This window comes from Psittacula echo (genome assembly GCF_963264785.1).
Source record: "Psittacula echo genome assembly, chromosome: 22".
Classification (NCBI taxonomy): domain Eukaryota; kingdom Metazoa; phylum Chordata; class Aves; order Psittaciformes; family Psittacidae; genus Psittacula; species Psittacula echo.
In genome coordinates this window covers 6459682-6472954 of record NC_137758.1, presented here as the reverse complement: position 1 = coordinate 6472954, position 13273 = coordinate 6459682, and the positions used below count along the sequence as shown (strand labels likewise).

The window sequence follows — 13273 nt, the reverse complement described above, 5'->3', positions numbered from 1 at the left end:
GACAAGGATGGGACCTGCCAACAGGAAAGCTGTAGGCAAGTTGACCACATTTAGCTCCAGGACTTTGAGAGGATGAAGATGGGGATGAAGGTGAAGGGAGGTGACAGCCAAGGCTGGGAAGGGAGGAAGGTTTGGGGAGGAAGAGGATGGATGATTGGTGGCAGCATTCACTGGTCCCCTGGGTCCTGTGTGGCCGTGTGAGATGCCAGGGGGATAAACCCAAAAGTGACATCCATCTGGCCATGGTCCCCAGCCGAAGGGGAATGCAAGTGGCAATGAAAGCAGGGTGGCAGGATGGGTTTCCTATGGGATCTGCACCACGTGCCCTGGAGATGGGCTCCTGCAGCATCCCAGTGCAATGAGCATGTGTGGATGGATGGAGCCACAAGCACCTGAAGGGACTTGGAAGCACAAAGCTTTCCCAGAGCCAGGCGGGATGGTTCTTCCCGCAGGGATCACCACACCTGGCAGAGATTTTGGGGCTGAGCAGAGGGGCAGCTCCCCTCTCGTCCACTGTGACCCCAACCCTGGCCTCAGGACCTGCCCCTGCTCCCCCTGGCTCCAGGTTTTGGGGCCAAGTTTTGCATGCTCCTTACAAGAGGGCTTGAAAAAACCCCACAAACCACAGAGGCTCAGCCCAAAAGCAACGCCACCTCCTCCATCAGTGGATCCAGATACCTCAAACCCCTGCAAAACTCACCCCATCTCATGCCGAGCAGTGTGGCACCATCTTCCCCCTGACCTGGGGGTTTTATCGGGGACAAACACGGCAGAAAAAGTTTCAAGGCCCAAAACCACCATCCCACCAGTGAGCAGCAGCCTAGGGCTGGGTTTGCTTTGGGTGGATGTTTGGGTTTTGTTACAAACGCACATTCTCATTCCTCAGGTATAAATATCATCGTTTCTAGTAGAAAAAAACACAACTTCCCTCTAAATAATATAAAGAAGACTCAAATGATTGCACTTAATACATATGAAAAAGGTAGAAAGGAGGAGATCCTAGTGCACAAACGTACTCCTGCTCTTCACAAAGCTTGCTTTTTCCGAGTTACTCTTTGGCAGAGCTTGTAAGAAAGTCTGGTTTTTGGCACAAGTGTCTCGGGTGGGGGAAAACAAAAACCTAACCCGGCTGAAAGTCCTTCTCCTTTGCTCCCTGTTTTCTCCCGTGCAGCCAGACATTGTTCTCCGGGAACGTGGCTTGGCTGCGCTTCCCTCCCAGCGCCAGCGCGGCTCTCCGGCGGGACGGCCCCTGCAGCACCACGGCTGCCATTGCTGAGCTCCCATTTACATCTTCTTGTTACTCAAGTAATGCTTCTATAAATCCATCTCCCCGGATCTCTGCAGTGATGCTGATCCCCCTGTCCCGGGTGCTGCCATAAACACACTGCTACCTTCTTGCACTCCTCTACTAAAGGGCTTGGTGGAGCTGCAGCCGGCGCCAGCCCTGTGGGATTGGAAGCATGATGACCCCTCTGATGTCCCAGGCTGCTGGTGGCACCAGGGAACAAGGACAGACCTGGCATAAAGGAAACCAAAGGGAGGACAGAGGATGACGACAGGAGTGGTGCTTCGGTTTCCTACAACAAAGAAGCTGCTTCCAAAGAGAGAAGTGGCTCCACTGGTGGCTGGATGAGACAGGAGCATCCTTCCCTGCTTGGGGACACGGCTCTGTGGGGAGTGGTGGAGAACTCGTGGGGTGTCTGCAGGGTGAGAGGTGTTGGTCCTGCTGGAGCCGAGCGGAGGAAGGAGAAAATCAGAAAGGAGAAGGAAGGGAGAAGAGTGTTTCCTTGGCTGCAGGGCAGCCTGGGGGCTGCAGGGGTGCAGGGGGCTATTTGTAAGGCCGGAGGAAGCTGGAGACTTTGGAGCGGAGGAGCTTGATGAAGGAGCGGGGCAGCATCTCCTTGTGTTTCTCCGTGTACTTGAAGTAGTTCTGGGGATGTGCCAGCACGTCAAAGAAAGCTTTGATGAGCTTCTTGTCCTGTGGGGAAGCCAAGACAAAGGGAAGGTCACCCTGTGTTCCAACCCTGTGCTCCCCCATGGCAGCTCCAAAACAAACCCAGGAGCGCAGGAGAAGGATGATCCTGCATGGAGCATCCTCCAGAGCCCCAGGCAGAGAGGACCTGGTGGGGATACACTCACCTTGAGGATCTCCTGGTGGTTTTCGGAGGCGTAGAGCCTACCATCCCGCACGATGTCCTCCACCAGCTGCTCGTAGTCCTCTGCAACACCAGCCAAAATACACCATCAGGGCATGAGCTGTCACTTGTTCCCAAACCTCTGGTCACCATCCCTGAGCCTGCTGCCCCCCAGATACATGTGAACTGGGGGTGACCCGAGTACCAAACCTGGCAAGGGGGCACCAGCACACCAGGATGGTGTCCCCTGTGCTCACCATCGTAGGTGACGTAGGGGATCTGGAAGCCCCGGGCACTGTTGGCTTCACTGGTTTTGAAGTTGATCCAGAGTTTCCGAGAGCGGGCGGTGAAGGCGATGGGCCTCTCGTAAGTCTGGCACGTCTCATAGGTGGTGATGGAGGACGGGGAGGCTGCAGGGAATGACGAGGGGACGCATGATGCTGGATACCATCAGCAGAACTACCCCCAGCCTCACTGTGCTTAAATGCTCAAGGCAAAGGGGAGCAACAGATGTGGGAATTGTCCATATTCGGTGAGACTGAGCACCCCCTAACCCTCACGTTACATACCAGGGATGCTGTTATTCCTTCTTTGCTCTGGAAAACTCCAAATGGGTGTTTTTACCCCAAAAAAGGAGTGCTGAGACCTGGGTGTGCAACCCAGCCCACACTTAGCCCATGCACATCTTCCTGATCCAGAAAGACTGTCTTGGCAACATGGTCTAGTGGGAGGCATCCCTGCCTATGGTAGGGGGTTGGAACTGGATCTGGAACTGGTTGGAATCTTAAGGTCCTTTCCAACCCAAATCATTCTATGAATGTATTCTGTGATCCTATTTTAAAACGGGGAAGCATGGTGATGCCTGGAGAAGAGAAGCTGCGTGGAGACCTCAGAGCAGCTTCCAGTGTCTGAAGGGGGCTCCAAGGATGCTGGAGAGGGACTCTTCATCAGGGACTGTAGGGATAGGACAAGGGGTGATGGGTTCAGACTGAAACAGGGGAAGTTCAGGTTGGATCTAAGGCAGAAGCTCTTCCCTGTGAGGGTGCTGAGGCGCTGGCCCAGGGTGCCCAGAGAAGCTGTGGCTGCCCCATCCCTGGCAGTGTTCAAGGCCAGGTTGGACACAGGGGCTTGGAGCAAGCTGCTCCAGTGGAAGGGGTCCCTGCCTGTGGCAGGGGTTGGAACTGGATGAGCTCTGAGGTCCCTTCCAACCCAAACCATTCCATGGTTCTATGATTCAATGCTGAGTCCCCTGCTCACCCAATTCCCAAACCCCCGATCCTGCTGCCCAGGGACGTGGCTTTCCCCTTTGCCCAAGGCAGCTCTGCCAAATCCCAGCCTTTCCTCCCCGGCTCCTCCGTGAGCACCGCGGCGCGCTCGGTTACCTACAGTTTTTCCGCATGACCAAGACGTCGCCGCACTCGTCCTCGGAGGGGAGGAAGATCTCGGGCACCACGATGAGGATCTTGCGCTTGGGGGGGGGGTTGATGTTCCAGGTGCACTCGATGTTGGCAGGGTAATTCCCCGGGTAGTTGGGGGACTCGATGTAGCCCGTGTATTCTCCCAGCTCCCCCCCACACTGCCGGTCTGCAAGGTATGGAGAGCTGCTTCAACTGGGAACCAGTGGCATGGACACTGGAATGGGGCCGGGTTTCTCCAGTGCTCTATTAGCAGTGTGCCACGCATCCCTCCCATGCCTGTCTGCACACATACAGAATTGACCCCAAACTCTATTTTAAGGGATTTTTAAGTACTTTGGAGGAAAGGCCCCAATTCCCACCGAGCCGTGGCACCCCAGCTTGCCTACTTTTGCACTGGGACACGGAGGTGGAGCCGTCGAAGTCAGTGGTGGTGTTGCCAGGACAGGAGATGCAGTAGTTCTGCCGGAAGTCAGGCTGGTAGGTGCCCACGGCGCAGCGGATGCAGCGGTGGACGCTCGTGTTGTAGTAGTGCCCAGGGGAGCACTGGACTGGGAGGGGGGCAGAGAGCAAAGGGGCTGCATCAGTCACTGGCACAGCCCCACTGGGTGCCCCCCATCCCTGGGGACTGGCTCGCACCTACCCTTGGTGTCGCAGTCCTGGAAGGAGAGGGCTCCCTCGTGGCGTGTGGTCAGGCCCCCACCGCAGGGGAAGCAGAGCGCCCGCCCCACCTCAGGCTGGTAGGACCCCCGGGGACACAGCTGGCAGGGCTTGAAGCCATCGGCCGAGTGCTGGCCCGGGGGACACTGACCTGTGGGCACAAGAACCCCTCAATCCTGCCATGCCACATGCCCAGGGCCCCCTTGCCCCATGCCCTTGCTCCTCTCCCCACCCAGCCTTGGCAGCATCAATATATCCAGAGCAAGTGCTGCCCTTCCTGAGGTCTCCTCTTAATGATAAATGCCTAAAACAACTCCTGTGGGTCCTGGGGATGCTCAGAGCTTTCCCTCCTTCTGGATGGGGGCTGATGGTTGAGGTTGCAGCCCCCAGTGTGCCTCCCAGCCCCTCTCCATGCCCCCTTACCCGTGCAGCCGGTGATGTTGGTGGCTCCCACTGGTCCAAAAGCATCCCCACGGGGACACAAGTCGCAGGAGAGCTGCCCTTCCTTCTCCTGGTAGGTGCCGGGGGGACAGGGGACACACTGCTCCGTCTGGCCATGGTAATACGTTCCCTGCGAGCAGCTAACTGAGAGCCGGGGGGGACGTCAGTGATGTGGCAGGGAGGATGCCACCAGCGCGGGGGGGGACACAGCTCAGGCACCCCCTGATGCTCCTTACCACACTTGCCAGCCAGGCGCTGCTGGCCTGGCCCGCAGCTCTCCTGCCGCTCCGGGGCCACGCTCAGCTTCCGCGCCACCTCGTACTCCATCCCTGCGAAGCGGAGCAGGAACCGCTCCTGGTTGATGGATTTCTTCAGGGCTTTGATGGCTGATTTCAGCTTTTTCTCCACCCTCTGTCGCAGGCAGTGCAGGTTGCAGCTGGCTGGGGGGCAGGGGGGGAATGGGGGCATAGGGGGAAACAAGGGTGCAGTAAGAAGGGAGGGATGGAGAAGGAAAACCACCAGGATCAAAACCATCTTCTAAATACTCATCTGCAAGTGCTGCCCAACACATCCCAACCTGGATGAGGAACGATTCGCCTCTTCTTGCTGTGTGGGGATGGTACTGTCCCCCTGGTCCCACAACCATCCCCCTGGTGCCACCACCATCACACCCTGCTCCCACCACCATCCCCCTGGTCCTACCACCGTCACCCTCGTCCCACCATCATCACCTTGGTGCCACCACCATCACTCACCTGTGATCTCCTCCGGCTTGATCTCGGCCTCGAACTCCAACGTGATGCGTGTCACCTCCTTGCTGGAGGAGTTGCGAGCCCGGCGGCCCTTCGCCTTCTTGGATGAGTCACACTTGAGGTTGACAAAGGCAACCTGGCAGTCGGAGCAAGGTGCCGACCCAGCTGCATGTGGGGGGACAGGTCAGCACCGTGTCCCTCCAACATGCCCACCATCCCCCTGCCACCACACCTCACCTTGTGCCCCAGCCTTCCCGGCCTCATCCTGCTTGCCCTTGGCCCGTGGATGCAGGTGGCACTTGGCATCCTTGATCTTGAAGGAAGCCTTCTGCTTGATTGGCGCAGCGACAGTCTCTAAAAGAAAAGGTGGGTGCTCAACCACCCCGGTGTGGGGCAGCCCAGCGGGTTGGGGCCATGGGCACCCTGGGAGCCCCCTCACCGAGGCACTGCTGGCTGCTGTTGGTGGGTCTCTGCTGTCCACCCTGCCGCAGGACGGGGGTCCCACAGCTCACTGTGTAGCTGCTGTCGGACTCTGTGGGGAGGAGGAACAGGAATCAGGGGATGCTGGAGTGGCTGCATAGTCTCTGCAATGCTCTGCTGGGGTGATGCAGGGAACCATGACTGTGCCATGGGGGGATGATGCCCAGCACCCCTCCACAGGGATCCTGCACCAGGGACCCATCCCGTAGCTCTCTGCTCAGCAATGAGTCCCCCAAAAGCAACCACCCTCCTCTATTTCCTTGGCTCCTGCTTGGGTCTTTGCACTCTGGCCATGCAGACACTTCTCCCCCCAAAGCTTGGGCCAGGCAGAGAACTGGGAACCCCCCTGCCCATGCTGGCAGTGACACCAGTGCCGGTACCTGGCAGGAAGCGGGCCTTGGAGGTGCAGGTGAGGGCACAACTGTCCTTCTTGCCCGTCTTGTTGCAGGTCAGAGTGGCTCGTGGTGGCACCGAACCTGGCAGGCATTTCACCAGCTCTGAGGGACACGCGCCAGCTGGTGATGACAAGCGGGGATACCCGTGGCTGGCATAGCCCAGGAACAGGCAAGGCGCTCCTGCACCCTCCCAAGCCATGGGGGGACTCACCAGGGAGGAAAGGATGCCAGGGTGCAGATGGGGACCCCAGAGAAGCATCCCAAACCCCCCAGACCCTCCTTGGAAATGTGAGATGTGACTGTGGGATTTCAGCCGGGGGGTGGGGGCAGCCTGTCCCCAAGGATGGGGACACCCGTACCAGGGCATGGTCAGGGCCATGGAAACAGCTCCTTGTGGAACATTTGCTGGTGCAAAAGCTCATGGCCAGCCCCAAGCATGATCATAAGAGCAATGAGATGACCAAGGACAGAGGGAGCATGGCCAACGGCTTCCCATCCAGACCCATGTGAGACCCAGCCAAAAGCAGTCCACCCTGGAGCATCCCTCTGCCAGAACATCCCAAAACCCCCGTGCTCCCCCTCACCCTAAAACCTAATCCCAACAGCCCCATATGATGGCTGGGCATCCCCAGTCGCAGTGTGTCCTGCCCTGACATACCAATACAGTCCTTCTTGTTCCAGTGCAGCTTGCAGCCAGCAGGACAGGTACACTGGTAGCTGCCAGCCGTGTTGATGCACCCAAATTTGCAGCCCCCCCGGTTGATGCTGCATTCATCAACATCTGCAGGGAGGAAGGGACAAGTGATGGGCGAGGGGCAGCGGGACCCCCAGCTCTGACCCCAATCACTGCATTGCCCCAGGGCTGTGATTTCAGAGACGGAAGGACCCATGCCCATGGGGGACATGCACTCAAGGTGCTGAGGGGTACAGCCCATGCAGGCAGAGCCCATCCCGGTCCAATGGTGGGCTGGGGAGCTGTGGGGCACCAGACAGAGCTGACATGGAAGCACTTAGCAGCCAAATTCAAAAGGCAGCTACTTGGCAGCCCTGGCCCCTCTCCCCATGGCAGAGACTCTCTGTCCCTGCCCAAAATGAGGGGTCAATCATCCAGGTCTGGCACGAAGCAGAGGCAGAGGTGGAGAGAGGACAGGGTTTGTTCCCCAGACACCCCTTCCTACCTAACTGCCTCTTCGTGGGAGCGTCAGTGGGAGCCAGCACCATGGGGTTCACACCAAGAGCATCCCGGTGACTGTGCTGGCTCCCTCTGGCTCCATATTTCAGCAGCACAAGGCAGGTTGGCTGGGCAGCACCAGAGCGCTCCTGCTCATGCTGTCATCTTCCCAGGCCAACGGCACCGCTGCTGTGACAAGCTCCAGCAGCCCCCTCCAGAGCGTGTTTCACTGCATCCCTGCATCCTGGGGCACTGCACACCCCTGCCTTTGGGAGCTATCTGCCTTGTGAAACTTAAATCAACCCCTTTTGATGTTCCTCTTCCCAGCTCCCTGCCAAAAACGCTGGGGATTTCTCCCTCTCTGCCGCTGCAGACACGTCGCAAATTGTTCCTGTCGCTGTGTTTGAAGTTGCAGACACCAGTGTCTGGCTGCAAGCCCCCTCCCAGCCTGGCTTCAGCTCAGGGTATGTAGGGAGCCCACCTTCCCCATGGGCCCTTGGTGTCTCCAGTGGTTGCACAGCAACCATGCCATGGGGCTGCCCCATCCCTGGCTGCCCCGTGTGCCTCCCTGTTGGGTTTGGGTCTCTCCTTGCCAGCACCCTGCCAGCCCTACCTCCACAGTGGGTGAGTCCGTAGAGTGTGTAACCCTTGTTGCAGAGGCACTGGAAGCTGCCCGGGGTGTTGATGCAGAGGTGATCGCAAGTCCGGTCAAAGGAGCACTCGTCGATGTCTGGAGGGGAGGCAAGGAGGGAGGTGAGGGCTGGTGCAGAGAAGGGGCAGCCCCAGGGACAAGGGTTGTCCCCTTCCTGCTCCAATTGCTCCAGTAAGCTGGGGGCTGCACTGGGATGCTGTGGGATCCTGCACTGGGATGCGCCAGGGATCCAGCACTGGATTGCTCTGGGGATCCAACACCAGGATGCTCTGGGACACTGTGCTCCCACTCTGCCTGCATCCAAGCTTTCCTACTGCCCCAGCATTTGCCCTGCCCCAAGCTCCTGCAGCCCCTTTGCCTCTCAGACAGGACCAGCGCTGTGTCCTTGGCACGGGATGTCTGAGCTCTGCCCTGTGCCAAGCAGGAATGCTGTGTGGGATGGTCCTGCCCCGGGACAGTGCCAGGGAAGTCTGCTCGGCCCCATGGGGCACTTGGCCACGGCAGGGAGGCCCTGGCTTGGTGGGTGAACCCAACCCAGTGGGTTTGAGCACTGTTTCATTGCCTTCATTAAGTTAATTGCTGTGCTCACATCAAAATCCCGAGTGCTGAGCCTGGACAGAGATGAAAGTGGTCATGGCCCCAGAACGCCGGCCCCTTCCTTCCCTGGCCATGTGCTTCTGGGAGGCAACACTTGGGCTTAGGCACTCCCACTGGGCTCGCCTCAGCCGTGGGCTGGGGGTGCAGAGCCCTGTGATCCCTCGAGGCAGCCCAGTGAGCTGCCGGGTTGTTTAAAGCTGCGTTTAGGTGGGATGTGCAGGAAACAGGGAGAAAAAGGTGGAAGAAGCAGCATGGAGCAGCCAGCTCCCCCCAAAGTGAGCAGGATGCCTCTTCCCCCCAGCTCCTGTCTTCCACAGATAGGGAAGGGGCATTCCCTTTACAAAAGCCACTAAAATCCTTGCTCCACCTTGACAGCTTGCAAAAACCAACACATCCCTGAGCAGGGAATGATCCAGCCCATAGTGTGGGGTGGCCGGTCAAGGGGGAGAGGCAGGCAGAGCCACATCCCAGCCCATGGGGCTGCAGAGAATGTCATGACTGTCACCCAGTACAGATCAAAGGGCTAAGCCCCAGACCAGAGCCCCGATCCAGCACTAATCCCCTGAAGGATGTACATGGTCCAGAGGAACCGGGCCAGCACTCCTCCAGCAGCAGCCATGGGAGGGCTGGGAACACTGGAGAGCAGGAGAGGTGATGTCCCTGGGCAGGGCAGGGTGCTGGGGTGCTGCCACCCCTTACCTTGGCAGTTCCTCTCGTTGATGAGCAGTTTGTAGCCCTTCTTGCAGCTGCACTCGAAGCTGCCAACCGTGTTCCTGCAGATGTGGTCGCAGCCACCGTTGTTGAGCCGGCACTCGTCAATGTCTGTGGGGACAGGGGACACGGCACACTTCAGCTGGGACGCTCGGCCGGCAGAGCCGGGTCATCCCCTCTGGACTCTGTCCCCACTGGGAGCTGACAGATGGGAGAAAGCCTTTGGGCTCTGACGGGCACTGGGGGAACGTGGCTGCTGGTTTTATCTGGGTGCACTTTGGGAGCTGATGCAGGACACTGGGGACTCCTGGGCTCTGCTGAGCTTGGAAGTTGGACAAAACATTTAATTTCTGCAGGTCTCAGCATCCTCCGGAGCAGAAGCAGGAGCCAGGGACTCAGAAAGAGCCTGGCAATGGGGGAAAGCATCACACCAGAGTCTGCAGAGTCACAGGTTTGGGCTGGCAGCCACTTTTGGGGACCAAGAACAGCAGAAACTAGACAAAATCCGTGGTTTTCAATCCTCACCTTTGCTTGTCTTCTCCTTCCTGCCATAAACAAAGCTAAAAATGATCATGCACAATTACCGCAAAGAGCCCCAGAAACCTGGAAGGAGGCTGGGACTCATTTTTTGGTTGATTTTTTCCCCTTTTTCCACTAATAACAAAATTTACTGCTAGGAAATGACCTGTAAAATGGAAGGAGACCTGGAAGAAGCAGCATCCCACCACCCCCAGCGCCAGGGCAGCTCTGCCTCTCTGGGGCTCTCCGGGGTTTTCTCTTTACGACTGCGAGGGAGCAGGCAGTAAACCACTGCAATAAAACCCCCAGACACAGGGGACGTGGCTCTGGGTTATTGCATGTTCCTGGAAACTGCAGAATTGGGGGGGGGGGGATGCTCTGATAAAATACCAGGCGCAGGGGGGTTCTGGAAGCAGTCAGCAGGTAGACAGCAGCGGGATGGGCTTTGCTTTCAACCGGGGTCAAGTTCCCAGAGCTGCCAAAAGACACAACGCAGGCGCCAGCCAGCCCGGGGTCATGGTGCCCCTTGCCCAAGGAGGGGGGCAGGGTTGGGGTGTGGGGTCACCAGCCTGGACTGCTCCCCCTTGCAGAGGCAGGTGGATGGGGATGGCGGTGGGAGCACACAGAAGTGCGTATCCTCCTCAAACCCAGTATCTGAAAGTATCTTCCAGTGTCTGAAGGGGGCTCCAAGGATGCTGGAGAGGGGCTCTTCATCAGGGACTGGAGTGACAGAACAAGGGGTGATGGGTTCAAACTGAAACAGGGGAAGTTCAGGTTGGATCTAAGGCAGAAGCTCTTCCCTGTGAGGGTGCTGAGGCGCTGGCCCAGGGTGCCCAGAGAAGCTGTGGCTGCCCCATCCCTGGCAGTGTTCAAGGCCAGGTTGGACACAGGGGCTTGGAGCAAGCTGCTCCAGTGGAAGGGGTCCCTGCCTGTGGCAGGGGGTGGAACTGGAGGAGCTCTGAGGTCCCTTCCAACTAAAACTATTCTGTCTGTGATTCTATGAAATGGGACACGGTGCTTGGACCTGCCTGGCCAGTGTACAAAGAGGGACTCGTGCATCTCAAATTCCCAGAAAAGATGTGGATTTCCTGCACACCCAGCCCCTACCCATGGGGAAACTGAGGCAGCAGGTTGGAGCAAGGTGGGACAGGACCCTCCAGCCCCACATGTGCCATGCCATTGCCTTTGGCTTGACCCAGCTTCTCCTTTCCCTTTCTCCATAGGCTTCCCAGGAGAGTGGGGCCAACCAAATGAGTCCCCAACCTTGGAGGTGATCCCCATCTGCACGCCATGGATGCAGACACCAAGCAAGCAAATGCTGTGAGCAACCTTGAGCTGAGCTAAACCTGAGCCAAACAGGACACAAAGAGGGCTCTGAGGCACCCAAAGGCGAGCAGTGAACACCCCGGCCCCGCTCGCACCCCCCTACCTTTGCACGTCTTCCTGTCAGGCTGGAGCATGAAGCCCATGGGGCAGCTGCAGTGCACACCCGTCGCTGCGTCGTGACACTTGCTGTCACAGCCCCCGTTGTTCACAGCACACGTCTCTGCAGGGACACAGGAGAGAGCAGCCGAGCTGAAGGACTGCCGTTGAGAAGGCTGGGGTGGGGGGGTCACACCACCCAGATGTCCCCGTGCCACCCAAATGGCTCCACTGGCCAAGGAAGCAGTGAGGGCAAATCCTCCCTGCAGAGACACCAAAACTGCTCTTGGCTTTTCACAGCAGTAACAAGGTCATGGAGCCCCCGCACTAATGAACACCCTGGCACAGAGAGCAAGGGAAAGGGGACTGAGGCACTGGCAACCCTGGAGCATCTTCTGCCTCTGCAGACAACCCAGAGCTTGTTGCCTTCCCACTGCTGGGTGCTGCTCCCTGGTGAGTTTGGGGGTGAAATAAGGGTGCCTCTGATTCCCCCAAGTGCTAAGGCAGGAAAAAGCACCCAGATTTCCTGGTTCCCCGTCCAAACTCCTTTGCAACCCTTCTGCCTTCCAACAACCTGCTCTTATATACTGGGTATCTGCATTTAAGCAGAGAAAGGAGTGGGGACAGGCCTGTCCCCTCCTTAGAGGATGCTTTATGAATGCAGGCCGGGAGCAGAGTGGCTCCTGGCCACCCAGGGAGAATGGGGTTGGCAGATCTTGATGTGGAACAGCAAACAGGACACTGGGAAAAGCAGGGGTGGTTAAACAGAAGCTTTTCACTCCTGAAATGCATCGGCTTTCCAGTTGATGGAGGGAAAGCATCTCCATGGGATTAATCCCACCACGCTCAGCCTCCATGCTGGAATCTGGGCTGCGTGTTCCACCAAACAGTGTCTGGTGGAGTCTGGCTTTGGCATTTCCAACGAGGACGACTTGCATGTCCAAGTGACAAAGTCCCAGCAGTGGCTGTGCTAAACACAGCTGGAGCCGGGTCTCACCGGGGTGCCCAGACTGCGGCTCCCTGGGGATGAGGATGCACAGCCCCAGTCCCAGTGGGATGGAGGAGGGAAAAGCGGGTTCCAGCCCCCCCTGCTGCCACCACCGCCACTGAGCCACAAAGCCATGGGTGAGCCTGGACTGTCACCCGCCGCTCGGGCACGCCAGCCTGTCCAGTGTCCCAGGCTAATTTGGGAGACGCTTCGTCTAATTAGAACACACACACACACAGAGGCAGCATCAGTGGAAAAAAATCCAATTTAGAAGGAAAAAGAAAGAGCACTAATTATTCCAGTATTATCAAAGTCAGCTGTGGCTGGTAGGACTAGAAGGGACACTAATTTAAATGAAGCATTTTCAGCTTGACAGCTTCCCTGTGAGATCAATCCTCAATTTTGGTCCTAACCACCAGAACAATGGTTTGAAGTGCATGAAGTTGTTCACAAAGGATAATAAAATATTCCTTTCAGAAGGCTGGTTGCTTGGATAAATGAGGCATTTGGGCTTCAAGGAACCCAAGATGAAATGCCTTGAAGAAATTCCTTGGAAAGAGCAAATCCCAGGTTCTCCTGCTTTTTGCAAGCGCCGCATGGGGTGGGAATGACTGAACCATCCAACCATTTGCCGCAGGGCAAGGGAGCTGGGATCACTCTGTGCTCGTCTTGCCGCTGCTATTTTTATGATGTCCCATAATAAGAGAACAAAAGGGACCATTTTATTAAGTTAATAGCCAGCACAATTACAAAACCTAACGGCAAGGAAGGGATTTCTGCAGATATTCCTCCAGCCAGGTCCTCTCCCTGCAAGCAGCTGGGCCCTGTCGGGAACGTTGGTTCCCCTGTGGCACCGGGGCAAAGAGCACAGTGCGGGCAACACCAAGCCGAAGGGAAGGGAAACTTTCTGGAAGCCTGATGAATTGTTCAATACC

The 13273-nt window shown here is 57.5% G+C and overlaps 1 protein-coding gene across 1 annotated transcript in view; it reads right to left on the bottom strand.

The window, feature by feature from the left end:
- Nucleotides 1-1828: 1828 nt before the first annotated feature.
- Nucleotides 1829-13273, bottom strand: part of SCUBE3 (signal peptide, CUB domain and EGF like domain containing 3) — a gene marked incomplete at both ends in the record, with an annotated part of 34597 nt that continues 23152 nt past the window's right edge. The window contains 16 exons of the mRNA XM_080633060.1: nt 1829-1978; nt 2140-2219; nt 2393-2545; nt 3522-3719; nt 3940-4101; nt 4194-4361; nt 4634-4795; nt 4888-5091; nt 5407-5568; nt 5641-5757; nt 5843-5935; nt 6264-6380; nt 6937-7059; nt 8063-8179; nt 9398-9520; nt 11358-11474. Of these exons, the coding sequence (XP_080489186.1) occupies nt 1829-1978; nt 2140-2219; nt 2393-2545; nt 3522-3719; nt 3940-4101; nt 4194-4361; nt 4634-4795; nt 4888-5091; nt 5407-5568; nt 5641-5757; nt 5843-5935; nt 6264-6380; nt 6937-7059; nt 8063-8179; nt 9398-9520; nt 11358-11474 (2246 nt within the window). The remainder of the gene's footprint in view (nt 1979-2139; nt 2220-2392; nt 2546-3521; nt 3720-3939; nt 4102-4193; nt 4362-4633; nt 4796-4887; nt 5092-5406; nt 5569-5640; nt 5758-5842; nt 5936-6263; nt 6381-6936; nt 7060-8062; nt 8180-9397; nt 9521-11357; nt 11475-13273) is intronic.